Source organism: Achroia grisella, unplaced genomic scaffold, assembly GCF_030625045.1.
Source record: "Achroia grisella isolate CSIRO2021 unplaced genomic scaffold, CSIRO_AGI_Agris_v1 utg4223, whole genome shotgun sequence".
Taxonomy (NCBI): Eukaryota; Metazoa; Arthropoda; class Insecta; order Lepidoptera; family Pyralidae; genus Achroia; species Achroia grisella.
Genome location: NW_026712852.1, coordinates 328,027 through 345,016, shown reverse-complemented (window position 1 = coordinate 345,016; position 16,990 = coordinate 328,027). Strand labels below are relative to the sequence as shown.

Genomic DNA, 16,990 nt, shown 5'->3' with positions numbered 1-16,990 from the left:
AAAATTTCAAAAGTTGTTAATTATTATCACTGCATATTAAACATTGTATATTTATATAATGTACTTACTTTTACTATACCTGATATATACAAATATATAAATTCTATGCTAAATTAATATTTCCATTTCTACTCAAACAGCTTATATTTTTATTTTTTTATTTATAACATTATATAACATATAACAGCTGGAATTTATAACGAAATAACCTAATTATTTGATATGTTTCGCGATTTCTTTTCAAAAGAGACCAACAGCTTTCTTGAGATCCTTTTGTTTCCAAGCGGGCAAAGAACGAAACTCGCTGTACGGCACGTTAAATGTCGATACAAAGTCATCGTGAGTCAAGTATAGCTGAAATAAAAAAATAAGTACCTATATCATCGTTATTAGTACAATGATGAAACATGCAAGTAGGCTCACATCGGTATCAGGATTGATATAATTTTACGAAAGGACTTTTGCACCACGATATGATAACATGAATAGGTTGCATGTTCTAGTCCCCGAGCAGGACCCAATTTTCGTCAATCAAATGGACAATACACAATGAAAAATTAAGATTTAATTTAAAACCATATTAAAAGGTTTAACACGGTTATTGGATTATGATAATATTATAAAGGTGAACAGTTTGTTTATCAACCTAACAATTGAATATATAGTGCACTCTGAAAAGCAGGATAACCAGCCAGGATAAGATAGATAATAGGAGCGGAGCGTCAGTAAAAAGTGACGTAAACAAAATTGCACGGGTCAGATAGTGTCAAATAACTTAGAATAACCATTTTCTACTGGGATTAGACTAATACATAATACTATGTAATATTATGTTATCTGTTATAATACTTTTCTCTTAGGGATTCCTATACAAAATATTTTCTAACTTCTTAATTTTGTCGGGATCCAATAATGTTTGGATAGCATGAAAATGGTGTTTGTACCTCCTTTGCTAATGGGTCCACATCAGTTGGTAGATGTTCCTTCGGCCCTCTTAGCACAGTCAGTGGGTATTTCTCGTACTGGTCGAAACGGTTCGCGGTGTTACCACTTTGCAGTGCACTGTTACCACATTGTACAATTGCCTTGCCTTCTAAGGCGCTGATTATGGCGCTAAACGTCTTGTGGCCCTGTTGGAACGAAAATATATTCCATAAAAGAGAAGTATTTATTGAAATTACTAAGAAGTTGGGAAAGCGTAAGTCTTCTGTGATATGTGTATATTACCCATAAGATCAATATAGATTTGAAAATCAAATTAATGTTAAAATAACTTAGAGACTCGTTGAGAATCGTTTGTGGTATATATACAAATGATAGTTTAATTTCTATAAATACATAATACAAACTGTAAAGTTAGACATTGATATTTTTTTATAGGAAAGTTTTCATTTCTTTTATTAAATCAGGTTTCAGTCTACAAATTTTGACAAGGTTGAAGTCGGTATGTCTATACCTTAGCGTACTTGAGCACTCTACGGTAACAATTTTAACTTTAAAATACTATGTCGGTACCTTCCACATAGATTGTTTCCAGTGAGGGAAGAAGCCAGTGAAATGTGGTGGTTCGCGGCCTTGACTGAGTATAAGTACAGGGGTCTCCATGTCACGGGCTGCAGGATCTGAAATAATTCAAAAGTGTATTAATAAAGTTTCATGTTAATATAACATGGAATTCGTTTTATATATTATTATGTCTTTCGACAATGTTTCAATCGATATATTTTCGAGCTCAACCGACATGCCGTGACAAAATTACCACGAATTTTAAGGGGAATCGCGTCGTCAATCTCAACAATGGGGAAATCAGTCCTCGTTACTTTTCCATCCTCCCTGGTCACAATAGAACACACGCATACATAATCTTTTGTTTATTGTTAAAGTCTGTAGTCAAATTGAGAAGAGATATTGTCTTTAATATGATTGGTCTATAGTCTTACTGAATGTTAAATTAATTATGGTCTTTCGACCACTAGTTAGAACAAAATTATATTTCTGTTAGCTGCACCCACCCGCGACGTGAATTTGTTTTTGTAAATTAATAGAATATTTCTAAAATAAAAGTAGCCTAAGTTATTCCTTTTTACATCAGCTACCTGCCAATAAAAGTCCCGTCAAAATCGGTCCAGCCAGTTCAGAGATTAGCCGGAACGAACAGACCGACAGACAGACAGACAAATATTGTAAAAAATGTTATTTTGGTGTATATACCGTATTTATATTCATATGCATGTAGTAAAAAACTATTATTTCAAGATTACAAACAGACACTCAAATTTTATTTATATGTATAGATTAGCCAGTTACCTTGTGCGAGGTATGCGTTAGCGAGCGCGCGTGCGTCGTCCTTGGCGCGCGGGCAGCAGTGCGCGCCGAGCCACACGAACACCGCTCGGTGTGCGTCCAGCACGCCCGCCATCTCCGGCACCAGCTCGTACTGGTTGAACGAGATGATCTCCTCGACTGCACAATTATCGGGTTATCTTCACGGTAATGTAAATCAGGGCTTACGCGACGTGTCATTTCTTAATAAGTTTCATATATAGTGAGTATGAAGAGGCACATTATGTGCGGTAGGGAAGTTGTATTTGTCGATATTTATAGAGAAGGTAAGGTACCAAAGTAGTGCAGTGTAAATAATTAAAATTTTTGCAGAACAATTATCGGGTTATTTCCTTGGTAACAAGTGAGAACAAAAATTTACAGTGCTACAGTATTTTTAAAAATACCTAAAAAGTAGATGTTTAATACAATATTTATATCATAATTTATATTATATCAAAATATTCATATCAATTTATTAGATAAACTTACATGTGTATTGCCCTGGTACTCCCAGAGATACATAGAAAAGACGAGGAGGTAATGGTCGCTCTACTTCCTTCAATGGAGATGCCACCAGTAAGTGACGACGGTCGCCTAACGCAGTCCAGAAATCAAGTTTTTCTTTCCCTTAAAAAAATAACAATTTAGGTAAGATATTAACAGAGAAACACAATCAAAAATAAAAATCTTTTTAAAGTAATAATCTACCATAGTACATACAATCAATTATATAATACAAAAACTTATTTAAGAGTACAATTTATACAAAAAATATACTGTTTTACGTAATTTGAAATGAAAACTCTAGGTATATCTTGGTATACCTAACATAGAAAAGGATGGATCCTCGGAAAAGGTCATTCATAATCGTTATTCCAAAGCTATATTTACCGACATAGATTAAAATTAATTCAAAACATCGCAATTAAAAACTATTTACCCTGCATGACGAGAACATGGTCTGAAGCTGCCATATTCTTGGCGACTTCTCTTTCATCGCCGGTCGCACTCGCTGCGCACCAGACCCAAACCCGTGCATTTTCCCGCAGTATGAAGCAGGCCCCGCGGCCGTCCACCCGCCCCGTGCCCCGCACCTCCACACCCCGCGCCTCGCGCGCGTACTGCCCCGACACCCTGATGAGGGCCCTGGGTGGTGCCATAACTCGACGACCACTCGCTGTCAAGGTAAGTATATGAGCATATAGTTAGGTATTGTTGAGTATCGTTATGGTCAAGATATTTCGGCTAGATATTACCTAGGAGACTAGGTACTCGTCCAATTTAAGGATCCATGACATCTGTCATCTGTTCAGTATTGACTGCGTGAGAGTCTTCTATACTATATTAAATATGCTAAGAATTTATTCTTATGTATTTTCATATCTAACATATAAGAAAATTTTCATACATTTTGTATCCAAATCTGTCATACAAGAGTACCGAAACCCACAAGCCAAGATCAGGCTTGATGAATTGTATGTAGTGACATTAAATAAATACCATAACTAAATACATACATAAATAAAATTAAAGAACTTACGATCATAATCGGCAGCACTGCCGACGTAAGTGATCATCCGTCCTTTGAATATTTGAAGGAAATGCGCTGGTTCTTTGCCTTGATATACCCATGCCTGTTCATAATAATGGACCGGTTTAAATATATAAAAATGATAATTACAGCTACTCGCTAATCAATTTTAATGCATTTATTACCTGAACGGGAAGACGCCCCAATTTTGTGTAGAGGTCTTTGGCTTCTTTAGCGCCCAAATTCCTCAGATCATTTGGTGAAGAGCCACCCTATCAATAGAAATATACATAATAATAAAGAAAGATATTGATTGACTGGTCAACGAATAACCAAAAATCTAGAGTCATGAACATGCTGGTAATTTAGTATAGGTTTTACAAGTATATTCAAATGTAAGAGTATTTATTACAAAGCCAATATGGATGACAACATTAGCTAATTATTATTTGAGTTCTGACATTTCGAACACTTACCATCCAGTAATAAAGTATGGACTGTTCCCCAGTAGGTGCGTGATATGTATAAAGAGCAATGTAACAGTCCCTGTCGTAGAAGACTGCCGCTTGCGGACGCTCAACCTCCATCATAGAGCTCTCATCCTCTGTAATTCGACGTACGCGCCACATTCTCAAAGCTCCGGAACCGTCGTCTGGGAGTTGAGCCTGGTACGTAGGTAGATTTTATCTTAAGCGATTTAGTCTTTTCATGTTTAATTTCAATCAGAGTGATTTAATAGACCAAACAACAAGACTAAAATATTTATGCTCTGAGGCATTAGAAACTCAATTATTAGGCTCAATTATTTCTAAAGCTATACCTCATAGAACATGGCTTATACCATCAAAAAGAAATTGATCAAAAATATAAACCTCTTTTGAAAAGTAACGTAATAGATCTAGAAATGAAATATATATAATGAATAATATAAGATTACCTCCGCCGCGAGCCATGAGTTGGAAGCTAGACTGACAGCATCTAGTCGGGTAGTAGCTGAACGGGCAGCCCGCAGCCTGCTATCGCGTCGAGCATCACACCAGCGCCAGTCGCGGAACAGTGCAGCAAACTCTAATGGTTCCCGCCCTGCTGTCACCACAGACACGGGCACTACGAGTCTTTTTGCCCGAGCCAGCCCTCTTGCTGCTGCTAATGCACCACGCGCCGCAGAATTCGTAGTATTTGGTCCCACCCATGCCCATACTCCTCTGTTGCCGCTATCAACGATGTACACACCCTATGTTATATACAAAAGAAGTATTTTCAATAAATAAATAAATAAAATATTTAGTTAGAAATAAAAATAAAAATATTTAGAAATTGAGAGCATCCTCACTTATACATAAGTAACAAATCACCAAGTAATGAAATAGCTATAGGACCACGCCCGAACGAAATGTTAAGTGTTGCGTTTACAATGACGAGAGAGTTGACAATGCTTGTGACTACTTATACCGATCTGGATCCATAATAGTCCTAATGTTGTATTAATAAATTAAAAACCTACTTACATCGTCGTTCAGATCTTCTCTATGCAGTGGAGCACGTCTAATCTCTTCCAATCTTGCAGCAGGTCTCTGAGAAGGCATCGTTATTGGAGAAACTCTGGGTGGTTGTGTGGCTCTGTATAACCGAGCTGGTCTTGGTGGGTCTGAGGGTGGAGACGCAGGACGGACGGAACGAGCGCGCAATTCTAGCAGATTATCGAGAAGAGCGCGATCGCTAGGCGGCAGTGTCTGCTCATATCCATCATGAGCTATTGCTATACGACGAGCCGTCATACCCTTTTCCGCACCTCTTGCCATACGGTATGCAATCTATATGAAAGCGTAGTAAGGAAAATATTAACATTTTTGTATGTTTAAGCAACTGATTTCTGTCTTTTAAGATTATAAATTTACCTTGGCTCCGAATATTTTCTCAACTAAGTTAGCTGCTCTGCCGAGCCACAATAATAGTAATGCTGATGTATCAAGAACAAAAACTCCATCAGCCGAAAGATGTGCCCAAGATACTGGCTCCAGCTGAAGTAGAACCGGACGGCGACCACGAACACGGTATAAGCGGCCACCACCGTTTAAAATGCCAGAACCGCTTCGAAGAATCCTGGAAAAAATAAAAGTTATTATCTAATTAGATTGTTAAATTAGATATTAATTATATTAATAATTAAACCAATTTATATATATCTCTGTATGATGTTTGGGGAATTTCCACTGACCATTATTATTTTAATCACACATTATGTAAATCTACCTAGGTATGATAGATTTAAGTCAATCTGTTGCCGATATTAAAAATTTTAAAGTGCGATCCGTGTTTTTATTTCCAATAAAGAGTATATTTTGAATATTTTATTTGTTCAATAGAATAGAATATAATATAATAGAATAGAATAGAATAGAATAGAATAGAATATAAAATCATTTATTCAAATAAACTTAATTTAAGCACTTTTGAATAGTCATAACAATTTGTTTTTTATCTACCACTCGTTCGGAAAGCTGTCTCATCAGTATTTTACTTAGAGGGCTTTTATTCAACAATTAAATTAAATATCACTAAAGGACACTGCGTGGTTGTGGTTGGGGTCTAGAGTGCTACGCGGTAAGCTTATATTTTTTGATTTTACTATTACCGTGGGTAATCATTTCTGGCCACATCACAAATAGATATGTCATCAGACGACGCCTACAAAAACTCTTCCCAATTATTATTATGTATTGATTCAATCACCTGATGCCATCGCGAAAGTAAGATAGTAGACGAGGTGTCTCTTTTGTAGATGCTTCCCGATGTATAACGACAGGTTCCCCTAGATGCGCTGCGAGTTGAGTGCCCCGTCGGAGCGCTAAGGCTGCGAGGTTCCCGCTTCTCTCTCCAGCCCACGCGTGGATATGACGTTCAGCAAACTCGCCATTGCCGTTTTCTTTTTCTTTGATTTCTCGACGCTGGCGAGAAGAAAAGTTTTATTTAATTTGTTCCCAATAGTGGACATTACCCGTGGTGTACCTCAAGTCTTTATAAAACCCTTATAGTCATAAGTCTACTGTGTGACTACTACTATTAGAATTATTGAAATCGATGGCTGTTTATCTTTCAACTCATATGAATATATGTACAATACCTCTATTTTACCTAGTGATCATATACAGAGATGCTTGAGAGTATCGGAGAGCTGCATTCGCATTTCTTGATGTAAATTTAAATGTCTCTACCTATATTTGAGTACATCGGTGGTCAAATGATTCAAGGTCGATCGATCAAGCGACAGTCTTATTTCCGATGGTCGCGGCTTCGATTCCTATTTCTATGTATATTATGTATGTTTAGTTGTTTAGTGCCTATAATACGAGCTTTGCTTAACTTGGGTCTAGTTAGTGTTGCGTGAGTAGTCCAGGGTATTTTTTTAATAAATGCAATCTGTATTTATACTTACAATAACGTCAGGTCCGGCAGGCTGGTTCGTCAGCGAACAGGAGTATACGAGGTATGCTTCAGCATCGTAGAAGGTGCCGTAGTGTGTACGTGGTAGCATCTCCGTGCCAGACTCCTGTTTAGAACAAATTCATACTTTATTATAAAAAAAATAAAATATTTAATTAAAAACAGGATTTAAGTAGAGGGGAGGCAAACATTCCTAAATATATTTTTTTAAAGATTAAGAAGTAGCAATAACTTCCATACTTACACACTTGATAAAGTTCTAGTTATCAGGGAGGAAAACTTTGTACAAAATTCTGAAGTCTTAGTACAAAGTGTGTTTCAGTTTGGTCATAATTTAGTATAATATTACTAAGTACAAGGAAAATGAAATGAAATGAAATGATTTTATTTTGCAGAAATGTGGTGTGCCAGCTGTGTTTCAGTCTTTCAGATCATATTACATTATATATTATACAATTTTAAGTTATATATCTATATTATTATTTAGTCATTATATGTAATATTATTACAAACTATTATATTAATATTATCCAATTCTTAACTCACATTAAAATTTACAATAAAAACATCTCTCAAGAACCACACTAAAAAATTTCAAAAGACATAAAGTTTGAATTTTGTTGTATCTGTACATTATTCTATATTTGATGAAATAGCGCACTATTTACTGGGTTCTCAATTTTGTTCTCTTTGAGTATTTTATTACATTATATTTTATATATATTAGATTAGGTTATTTTCAGTTTCTTGATATGCTGTAATATTTTCTCACTTGCGTTAGGCATTATTTGAGTGCTTTATTTTGTTTAATATAAAAATTTGACCGCATTTTCTTTAGCTGTGTTTGAGACTTTGTCATTTTATAATTAGCAAATTGCACATAATTAGTCTTTTGTATATTAATTCGTAGACAATCAAGCCAGTCTCCAATATCAAGAAGCGCTTTATTAATCCTGTCATTGTAATTGATTGAACAAATCACAGAAACATCATTGCAAATAGGATACAATGTTCCTTTGTTGCTTCAGGTATCTTAATTATATCTTCAATAAATAGTGAGACCTAAAATTTGAAGAAAGCAATTTATTGTTTATACAGTTAATTTCTACACACTTTAGTAACCTCCATTTCACTAATATACCATGAATTATACAATACTCCTCAAGAACACTAAACGTAAAGAATATCTGTAATGGGTGTTAGTATATTATTTGAATGGGTGTTAGTATTTTATATTTTATATATATTAGGGTTATTTTCAGTTTCTTTATTTCGTTAGGTTATTTGGTGCTTTATTTTGTTTAAATACTCGCTGTGTTTGAGACTTCGTATCTGTGGTATTCGGAACAACAATAAAGACAAAATGACAAATATTTTAACAAACTTTGTGCTTATCTCTTATATCTTCAATGTATAGACTTTAGTAACCTTACTAATATTAGAAACGCGAAAGTTTGTGAGTATGGATGGTTAGATGAATGGAGTGATGTTTGTTGGACTCTTTCACGCAAAAATTACAAAACGGATTTTGATGTAAATTTACAGTAATATTGGTTAGGTTATAAGACATCAGATATCAGAATAACACATAGGCTACAAATTTCATGCGGTTGAAACCGTGGACACAGCTAGTTGACTATAATTTAGTATCACGCATAATAATTCTTATTACTAGATTATCCTCATGGTAATTTCTTATTTCTCATTAATAGAAAGTGCATCAATTACTGAATTAGAGCCGCTACATTTGCTTCACCTACGCTGCGTTTGCACGACATAAAAGATGCATATTTCAATGTCATTTTCTTAAATACTAGTTTCTTGGAAGTCAATAATTTACGTTATATGAATGCAGCGAAACAATCTCTGGCCTGAGGCGGCGCTTTGTAGCCATTCATGCGTACTACAATTATTACAATTGCTTGCACGCATACTGCAGGAGTTAAACTAAATTAATAAGGAGCACAAAAAAATAGTGGTAAAAGGAAAAAGCCGCCAAGATTAGGCTTGGATCTATTAACTATCTTGTTCGTAAGCTAAGACTATCAAGCATTGGAAGACAAAAGTCAGGAATTCAGCTTACTCTTAGAGGTTTCAATGTTCTAAATACATATAATTAAATATACAGTATTTATATTATTATTAATGTCTGTTCTCTTAATCGTAAAACATTGAAATTCGTCTTATAAAAAAGAAAGTAAAAGTACAGTGTTCAATTAAAGTTAAGGTCTTAGACGGTAATGGTCGAATATGTACTTATTACAGTACCCATGTCATAGATATGATATGGGTAGTATTGGGTAGGTACTATAATATATCATTCTTAAATTTGTTATTAAACATTTGAACCGTATATAAATGAAACAGCAAGCAAGCAAGCAAGGGTAAGTCAAAACGGCAAAAATTAAATTGCATCAGAAATAAACGTAAGTAATGAGTGTGCATTCGTTTGCTTGGTCTAATTCCACCTTTAACAGACTCGTACCGAATCAGGCGGTGGCGCGATAGAATGGCGTGTGGTAGCTCGGTGGTCAAACACACCGCTGCACAATGTGCAGTTAGTCGACATCACATACAATGCTTGATGTTATGTATTACATTTTATCACGATATTTGTTTTTGTAATTGATGCTTTCAACAGTTTGGTTGCATTGTATAGTTTATTATCCTATCTCTGTAACAAGGGATTCCAACGAAGAACATAGTCATCATTGTGTATCGATCGATACAAATAAATAAAATGGAAAAGTGTACCTGTAATTATCGTAATATTAAATTAGCAGCTTTTAACTATTTAGTTATGCATTTGCATATAACAGTTTTTGCATCCTTTTTGTAATCTCTGGAATGGCTGTACCAATTTTGACCGGACTCTCTCTTGCTGGACCTAACCTAACCTAACGTCATATTATTAGAAATTGTATTTAAATGATAAAAAAAAAAATCCCGCAAGGAATTTTACTAATTAATTTTTATATGTAAAAATATTTCTCATCTTTTCAGCAATGTGGCTGGTCTGGTCAGGAGTTTACTACACCCAGTACGTAGTACCTATACATTATACGATTTAGTTTTATAAAAAAATATCATTTAGTTTTTGTGACATATATATTCCATTCGGTTTACTTAATTTATATACAAAAGACTCTTTATTTTTCTCGTGTATTGTTGCTTGAAAATTACTCATTCTGAATTGGAAATTAGGATAACGATTTATTATTCTTTTTTTATTTTAATATTCCATTTACTCTTACAACAACCATGCAGAGCAGTAGGGTATAAAGTATCATATAAAACAGACTGATATTCAATGTTAAATCGAAGATGTCTTAATAGTTGACAAAAAAAAAAGAAAGCTCTCTAAAGGTGCAAGGAAGAAAACAGCTAAATAAAACCTCTAAAACCTCCTCACTTTCTAACAAATCACATGTTATGAAGCGGTATGAGAACTGGCCGTGATGTCTAATATACATAAATGCATAATGTCATGGTGGGCATCGTTATAAAACTCATGACATTAATAATCAGGTAAAGGATAGGTAATTTATCAATGACGTTAATTGTAGACTATATTATAGCATAGTTGCGAAGATATTGTAATGCATACTGTAATTATAATGCATATTGGAAATCGTTCAATCTCGGTCGGTAGGCGGCTACATCCCGAGACGTAGCGGTATTAGATCTAGGAGAATGAATCACAGCTGCCGTACCGTTATAACCGAGTTATCGTCTATCGAAATATCTGCTACAATACATTTATGTCAGTCATTTATTCAATGGAATCGAGAAACTTGTAATAGAATAATTTTACTAATATTATAAACTTGAAAGTTTGTGAATATGGATGGATATATTGGTGGATGTCGTTTGTTAAGCATTCATTCAAAAAATACTGAACGGATTTTGAAGAAATTTTACAGCAATGTAGCTTATTCTTCAGAATAACACATAGCAAACAACTTAAAAAGATATTATGCAAATTGGGCGAAATATAATGATTAATGTCAAGTAAGTGTGATGCAGACGAAGTCAGGCGGCTAGGTAAGCTAGTAGCTAGTTTTTCGAAAAGTAATAAAATTTGTTTTTAAAAAATATTTAATTATATATAACTAAATTAAAGAAAACATTTGATGAAAATTAATTAATTAATAGTTAATATTAATTAATTAATGCCCAGGGCTCCATCAAGTCCCACGCTATGCAAAGCTTGTGTTATAGATACCATATGCATTATAGATACAATTGACAAACAATTATACCAATACAAACAATCATATTCATGAAATAATATCAATAAACAATCATACACATACAAATGTATATACCATGCGAAGAATCTAACCTGCGACCAACGGAAGTAACCTGCTAGACTACCAGAGCCGCAATGTAGTATCACTTAGTTCTTCTTATTTTTCAACTTGGTCTTTGGAGAAATCTACTATGTACGATTATATCTACAATATATGTAAGATATATCTACATGGCAGTTCTAACTAACTCAAATATTATGATGCTATGCATTATAACATATTCGTACCTACTAGGTAGTAATAGTAAATATGCTTTCTTCAGCTTGGCTCTTTTTTTTTATTAGTGGTAACAAAGGTACCTACTATAGGTATTTAAGACATTTTATAAAACAAGTTGCTCTATATAATATGTAACTACAGTTTAGACTGTATTTGTAATAAAATAGTTTTGCTTGGCATAATATGAGAATTTAATTATGTAGGTACTCTCGTTTTATAGAAAAAGCCAATTTGAGGAGGTCGTGTGAAAGGTCATCGTAAACAAAATGTTTTCCCACATACCGACTAATGCGACCACAAAAACAATACCTAGTAGTCGTTTAATGATGTCAAATAAAAAAGAATTGTTAAAACTGTGCTGCATAAAACTTCTTTATAATCTAAATAATATTACACTTCCACAGCATAACCGCCTTCATAATTTATTTATACAATTGAATGTAGCAAACATGAAGAAAACTCGCTTGAAGGTATTAGGCGGTTAATGAAGTCTTCACAGATGAGACGTCAAAGATAACAGTCGCATCAATATCTTATGGAGTCATCCATTAATTCAAATTTTTTAAAACAATAATCAGACAGCCGCCTAGCCTTCTTAAATAAATGACGAACTATCATTGTATATAAATCTCTAGAAACTCGGATTTGTAGACACCGCTTCCTCAAATTAAGGTATTTTTAACGGATTGTCAAGCTGCATCCATTATTAATTACGAATTAATAAAACCGTGTATCATTTAGGAAACAGTTTATCTCATCTATATTTTAAGTTAAACTATAGTTTTGTATATTATCCTTTAAATAGAGTGTTGTTACAATACACACTGCATACAATTTGTAAAGTTAATAATGTAACAATGTGTAAAAGTTTTAAAATTCTATCTAATTGTACACGAAAAGTGATTTACTTTCAACACTTCTAAAAATACAGATGAACTTCTCACTTTTACATTCTTGAGTGTGTGAATAGGGTTACCTCAATATAAATGATTGTTTAGTGAGAATACATTTTATAAATTTGAAATTTTTGCTATGTAAAAGTACATATTCGTACAATGGTCTTACGTATTGTAACGGATCAATGGACTGTATGGGTGTCTAAATGATGAAAATACGCAGATTTGGTTAGTAAAATTATTATTACTATGTATGTAGCTACGAACTACATAGTAAAGCAATAAAACAATAATTGAAATATCAAAAGAGTTTACTGCGAGTTTTCGGTCGCCAACACGTAGGTTTATTTATTTGGTTGAATATACTTATTATATATATTTAAATAGTTACACAACACACTACTAGGTAGGTACGTATCTAGACACAATTTAAAAAGCAAGTGAAAAAGATAGTGTTTTGTGTGACGTTTTTGGAAAGCATTCACTTATACTTGGTGCGTATTCTCACTTTAAATTATATAATCAAAGGATACCTTATGTAATTTTTTAAATTGTGACTTAATCGCTAGCTCGTGAAATATCAAATTCAACGGCGTAGTCGCGTGACCATATTCCGCCAAACCTCAGTGACCTAACACGCAAAATAACCTAGAGCACATTATCGTTGGTACTTACGTGTCTCAGTTTTCATTTAATGTCGCTTTCACTGACAAAGATTTATGACGTTATTCTTTATTGCTCGGCTTGTGGTTATCTAACTGAGTACAATTGCATCAAGACGCAAATCGAGTAATAACTTTTAGAGTTTACAAACTGTACTTACAGTTTTTTATGTGTCAAATACTCTTTCTAGAGAAAATTTTTATGGCATCTATAGAAAAGTATAGGAAATATGAAAAAAAAATTCCAAATTTATTATACTTGATCGATTGATTAATAACAAACAATGAGAACGGGTGGCAGGACCTTCGAGTTACTAATATTATATGGGTTAATACAATACCCCATCACAATTATGTAGTTTTTATATAGTTAATAGTTTTAATGAGTGTCCAATGGTTAATGAGTTCTTATTGTTATGGTACTTGACAAGATTCTTCTTGTGGTTTCATTTTAATAACCGCCAAATAAGTTGGTATTAGCATTAGAGATTATAAATTGAGTAGGTCGACTGTCGAACTAGAACGTCTTAAGATGTGATCTATCAATCCGTCTATTAAACAAACAAAGAACAAGAACCGGTCTAGACGTTCCAATTCAATAGTCACAGTTTATCAACCGTGACAGTTAGTAAAAACTTAATCAATTACCTATTTTACTAAATAACTACCAGTGTTACGAATTACAGTAAATGGAATAAATTTATTTTTAATATTCTTTTAACAACTTTTATTTATTTGAATGTTACGAGCAGTATAGTATTTAAAAATAAATAGATAACTGGATCATAATTGCACCGTTGCGATCGGGCGCTAGGAAACATATTTTTATCCGAATTACCGTAAGCTTTCCCCATACCATTTAAACTGTAATCGAAATTACGACGGCCTGAGCCGAAGTTCAAAACCCTTAGTGGTGCTCTCAGACTAAAGTCGAATCCAATAGGCAAGAATTGGTCTGCAGCCGCTCCACAAGTTCTTCTGCGGGTTATGGTGAAGTTTTGGTGAAGCTATAAAGGCCAGATGCGGCCAATAGCATTAGAATAGTTTGAAAAAAACACTAGTAACTAATAGTATTTATAGTAAGTATATTTAAAGTATCGCCATAGAATATTATTATAAAAAATACAATTTGTATTAATATGTGGACGTTACCGAAATCCTCCAGACAAGGAAGGTTGTGTGGTCACGCGGCACAGTGCGAAAAGCAGCTTCCGCAACGCGGGTGCTGCCGCTCTCATCTTCCTGAAATTGTGAAAAGTTACATTATGATATATATGTATTTACGACGAATGGACTTTACATAGAGTAGATATAATCTGAGATGTAATTTTTTGCTTAAAAACAGAATTGAATTTCGGTATGGTGCAGTTAGTCTCTACCGTAATTCTCTCTATTACTCTACCACCGCGATTACACATAAGAAGCATTTTGTATATTGTAAAATGTACATGCATATATTAAATGTTTGTAACCAAAAATATCAATTAATTAAAATTACTTACACACGCAATGTTATGCATCATAAATAATCCAGTGTTTCTACCACATGGTAATATAATGTGTATTTTGGTAGAAACGGGGCGGTAAAATTGCTAAGATTTGCTTTTCTACCTTGGATCCTACAAAAGGTACCATTTCATTTTGACAGAGTGTTTTTGTGTATTGTGTAAACATTAGCGTAATGTGTAGGTGAACGATATTTTATACAAAACTGAAAGAATTAAAATGATGATTTTTACAATCGTTATAATTTGCTCATAATATACTTATTTATTTTAGTTTTTATGATTTAAATTATTATTAAACCTGTCTGGTTCTGATTGTCTTATTTTGTGGTTTTTGTTTCCCTAATTTGCACAGGACTAATTTATATAAAATACATAAATACTATCATACAGACAGAATAGAACTGAAGAACATAGTATATAAGTGACCAAGCCCTTAATTTAGGTAATGTGAATAGGGATTTTCAGTAAGTACCTATGGGTGCGCCAAGGTCGTAAAGTTAATTCTGTCAGACAGACATAATGGATCTAGTGACCGATTGTGCAGATTCTATTCTACTACCACAATAAGTTTGGGTGCGACAATTTAATTTTGTTAAAAGGCGGCCTTCAAATTTAACATTCTTAAGTAAGAATAGATGGATGGACCTATTCTCCGCATCAGTAATGATGCATCTAATTGTAAGTAGTAAATAGATGGGCAACAATGCATAATTTTATTTACGTATACCTACATAGAATAACAGGAGTTATATGAACTGGTAAAATACCGTATACCTTCTCAACTATAATCCCAGATAGGGTAGCCCGATATATTTCAGAGTATACATTAGGTATAGTTTATTAATTAAAGGAAAAGTGGTTTCGATCGCGCTTTATGAATAGTAAGTAGGTACATACAGATGCCTTGTTGTGTACATAATGTAAACCATTATTTGAATTGACAGTTTAAACCAAGATTAACACACTTTATTTCATAGAAACCTAAGCTATTAATTGTCGGTATACAAATTGTAATGAGCGGGTAGGGGTGTACAAAGTCGTAGGTTGTATGTGTGTAAGATTAATTAACTACGAGTGATTTAATGCGTTGTAGATGTTTAAACAGATTAACACAGTTATTTATTCACTTTCACTCATTACAGCTAATATGTTAATAATGTTAACATGGTGTGTTAAAATTTGTTTTGTTATGCGCCTGCAATGCAAAATATAATTGGCCTACCTGATGTAAAGTGGTAACCGTTACCATAAACACGATGTAGGTATATTATAAAACACACCGTGACGCCAGGTTTAACCCTAAGACGTTTTTATTATTGTAAATTGCAGTATTGTAACTACTAAGCTTTTACCTATACTCTGTAATTTCACTGCCATATTCACCCTTAAATATTGCATAGTAAGATTGCTTGGCGGCAGAAATGGTAAAATAGAGATGTCTATGGACACAAAGTACTTAACGTACTTTGCTAAAAAATTAAGAAATAACAAGTAGGCCTAAAAGCTTCATGCACTTATCACAAAACAAAGACACTTTTAATAATTTAAACACTGTTTGTATAAAAAAATCACATAATGAATGTTTACATGGTCGGCTCCTATTTCCAGGATATGCATTTTCGTTGCGATGGTCAGGGACAGACTGTTTCCATCACCGCGCCTGCGGTCGCTCCCACCCGCACTACGCCACAAGAAATCAACAGCAATCACGACAACTAGAGCCACGGGACGAGCGAGACGTCCATGTTCTCCCCACGGACTAACCGCCGGCCGGTCGGAACGGTGCGAAAAAAAGAAAATTGTTTCACGGTTCTTGCGCTTACATATTTTAATAAGACAACAACGAATAAATTAATTCTCGCGAAAGTCGGTATTGTGTGCTGATTGATAGGTGGCGTGGCACTAACCACCTATCGCATTTTCATCTCACAGCAGCAAACTGCTCAATTAGAGACATCAATTAGTGATTTAAAATGGATGATCAGCAAATATGTGTTATCCGAGCGACTAATAGTTCTTACATAGCTACCCACCACGCCAGGTACTGAAGTGTAAAAACACATAAAAAAATATATTCGGATGCCTATTTAGA

At 34.1% G+C, this 16,990-nt stretch overlaps 1 protein-coding gene across 1 annotated transcript; it reads right to left on the bottom strand.

Moving 5' to 3' along the window:
* Positions 1 to 35: 35 nt before the first annotated feature.
* LOC131844881 (villin-like protein quail) lies at positions 36 to 16,644 on the bottom strand. The gene is made up of 16 exons (XM_059193862.1): positions 16,486 to 16,644; positions 14,543 to 14,632; positions 7,293 to 7,406; positions 6,590 to 6,804; positions 5,755 to 5,959; positions 5,365 to 5,670; positions 4,794 to 5,090; positions 4,333 to 4,521; positions 4,042 to 4,128; positions 3,866 to 3,959; positions 3,266 to 3,502; positions 2,815 to 2,952; positions 2,308 to 2,463; positions 1,516 to 1,622; positions 945 to 1,130; positions 36 to 354 (listed from the first exon to the last, which is right to left on the bottom strand). Exons 1-16 carry the CDS (start codon positions 16,513 to 16,515, stop codon positions 241 to 243), a joined length of 2,565 nt encoding a protein of 854 aa, XP_059049845.1. The 5' UTR covers positions 16,516 to 16,644; the 3' UTR covers positions 36 to 240.
* Between the last annotated feature and the right edge of the window lie 346 nt (positions 16,645 to 16,990).

Coding starts and splice junctions, on each gene's coding strand:
- LOC131844881 (XM_059193862.1), bottom strand. CDS start 16,515: ATGCATATCCTGGAAATAGGAGCCGACCAT. Junction 14,633..16,485: donor TGGAAATAGGAGCCGACCAT/GTAAACATTCAT, acceptor TCACAATTTCAG/GAAGATGAGAGCGGCAGCAC. Junction 4,522..4,793: donor ACTCATGGCTCGCGGCGGAG/GTAATCTTATAT, acceptor CCTACGTACCAG/GCTCAACTCCCAGACGACGG.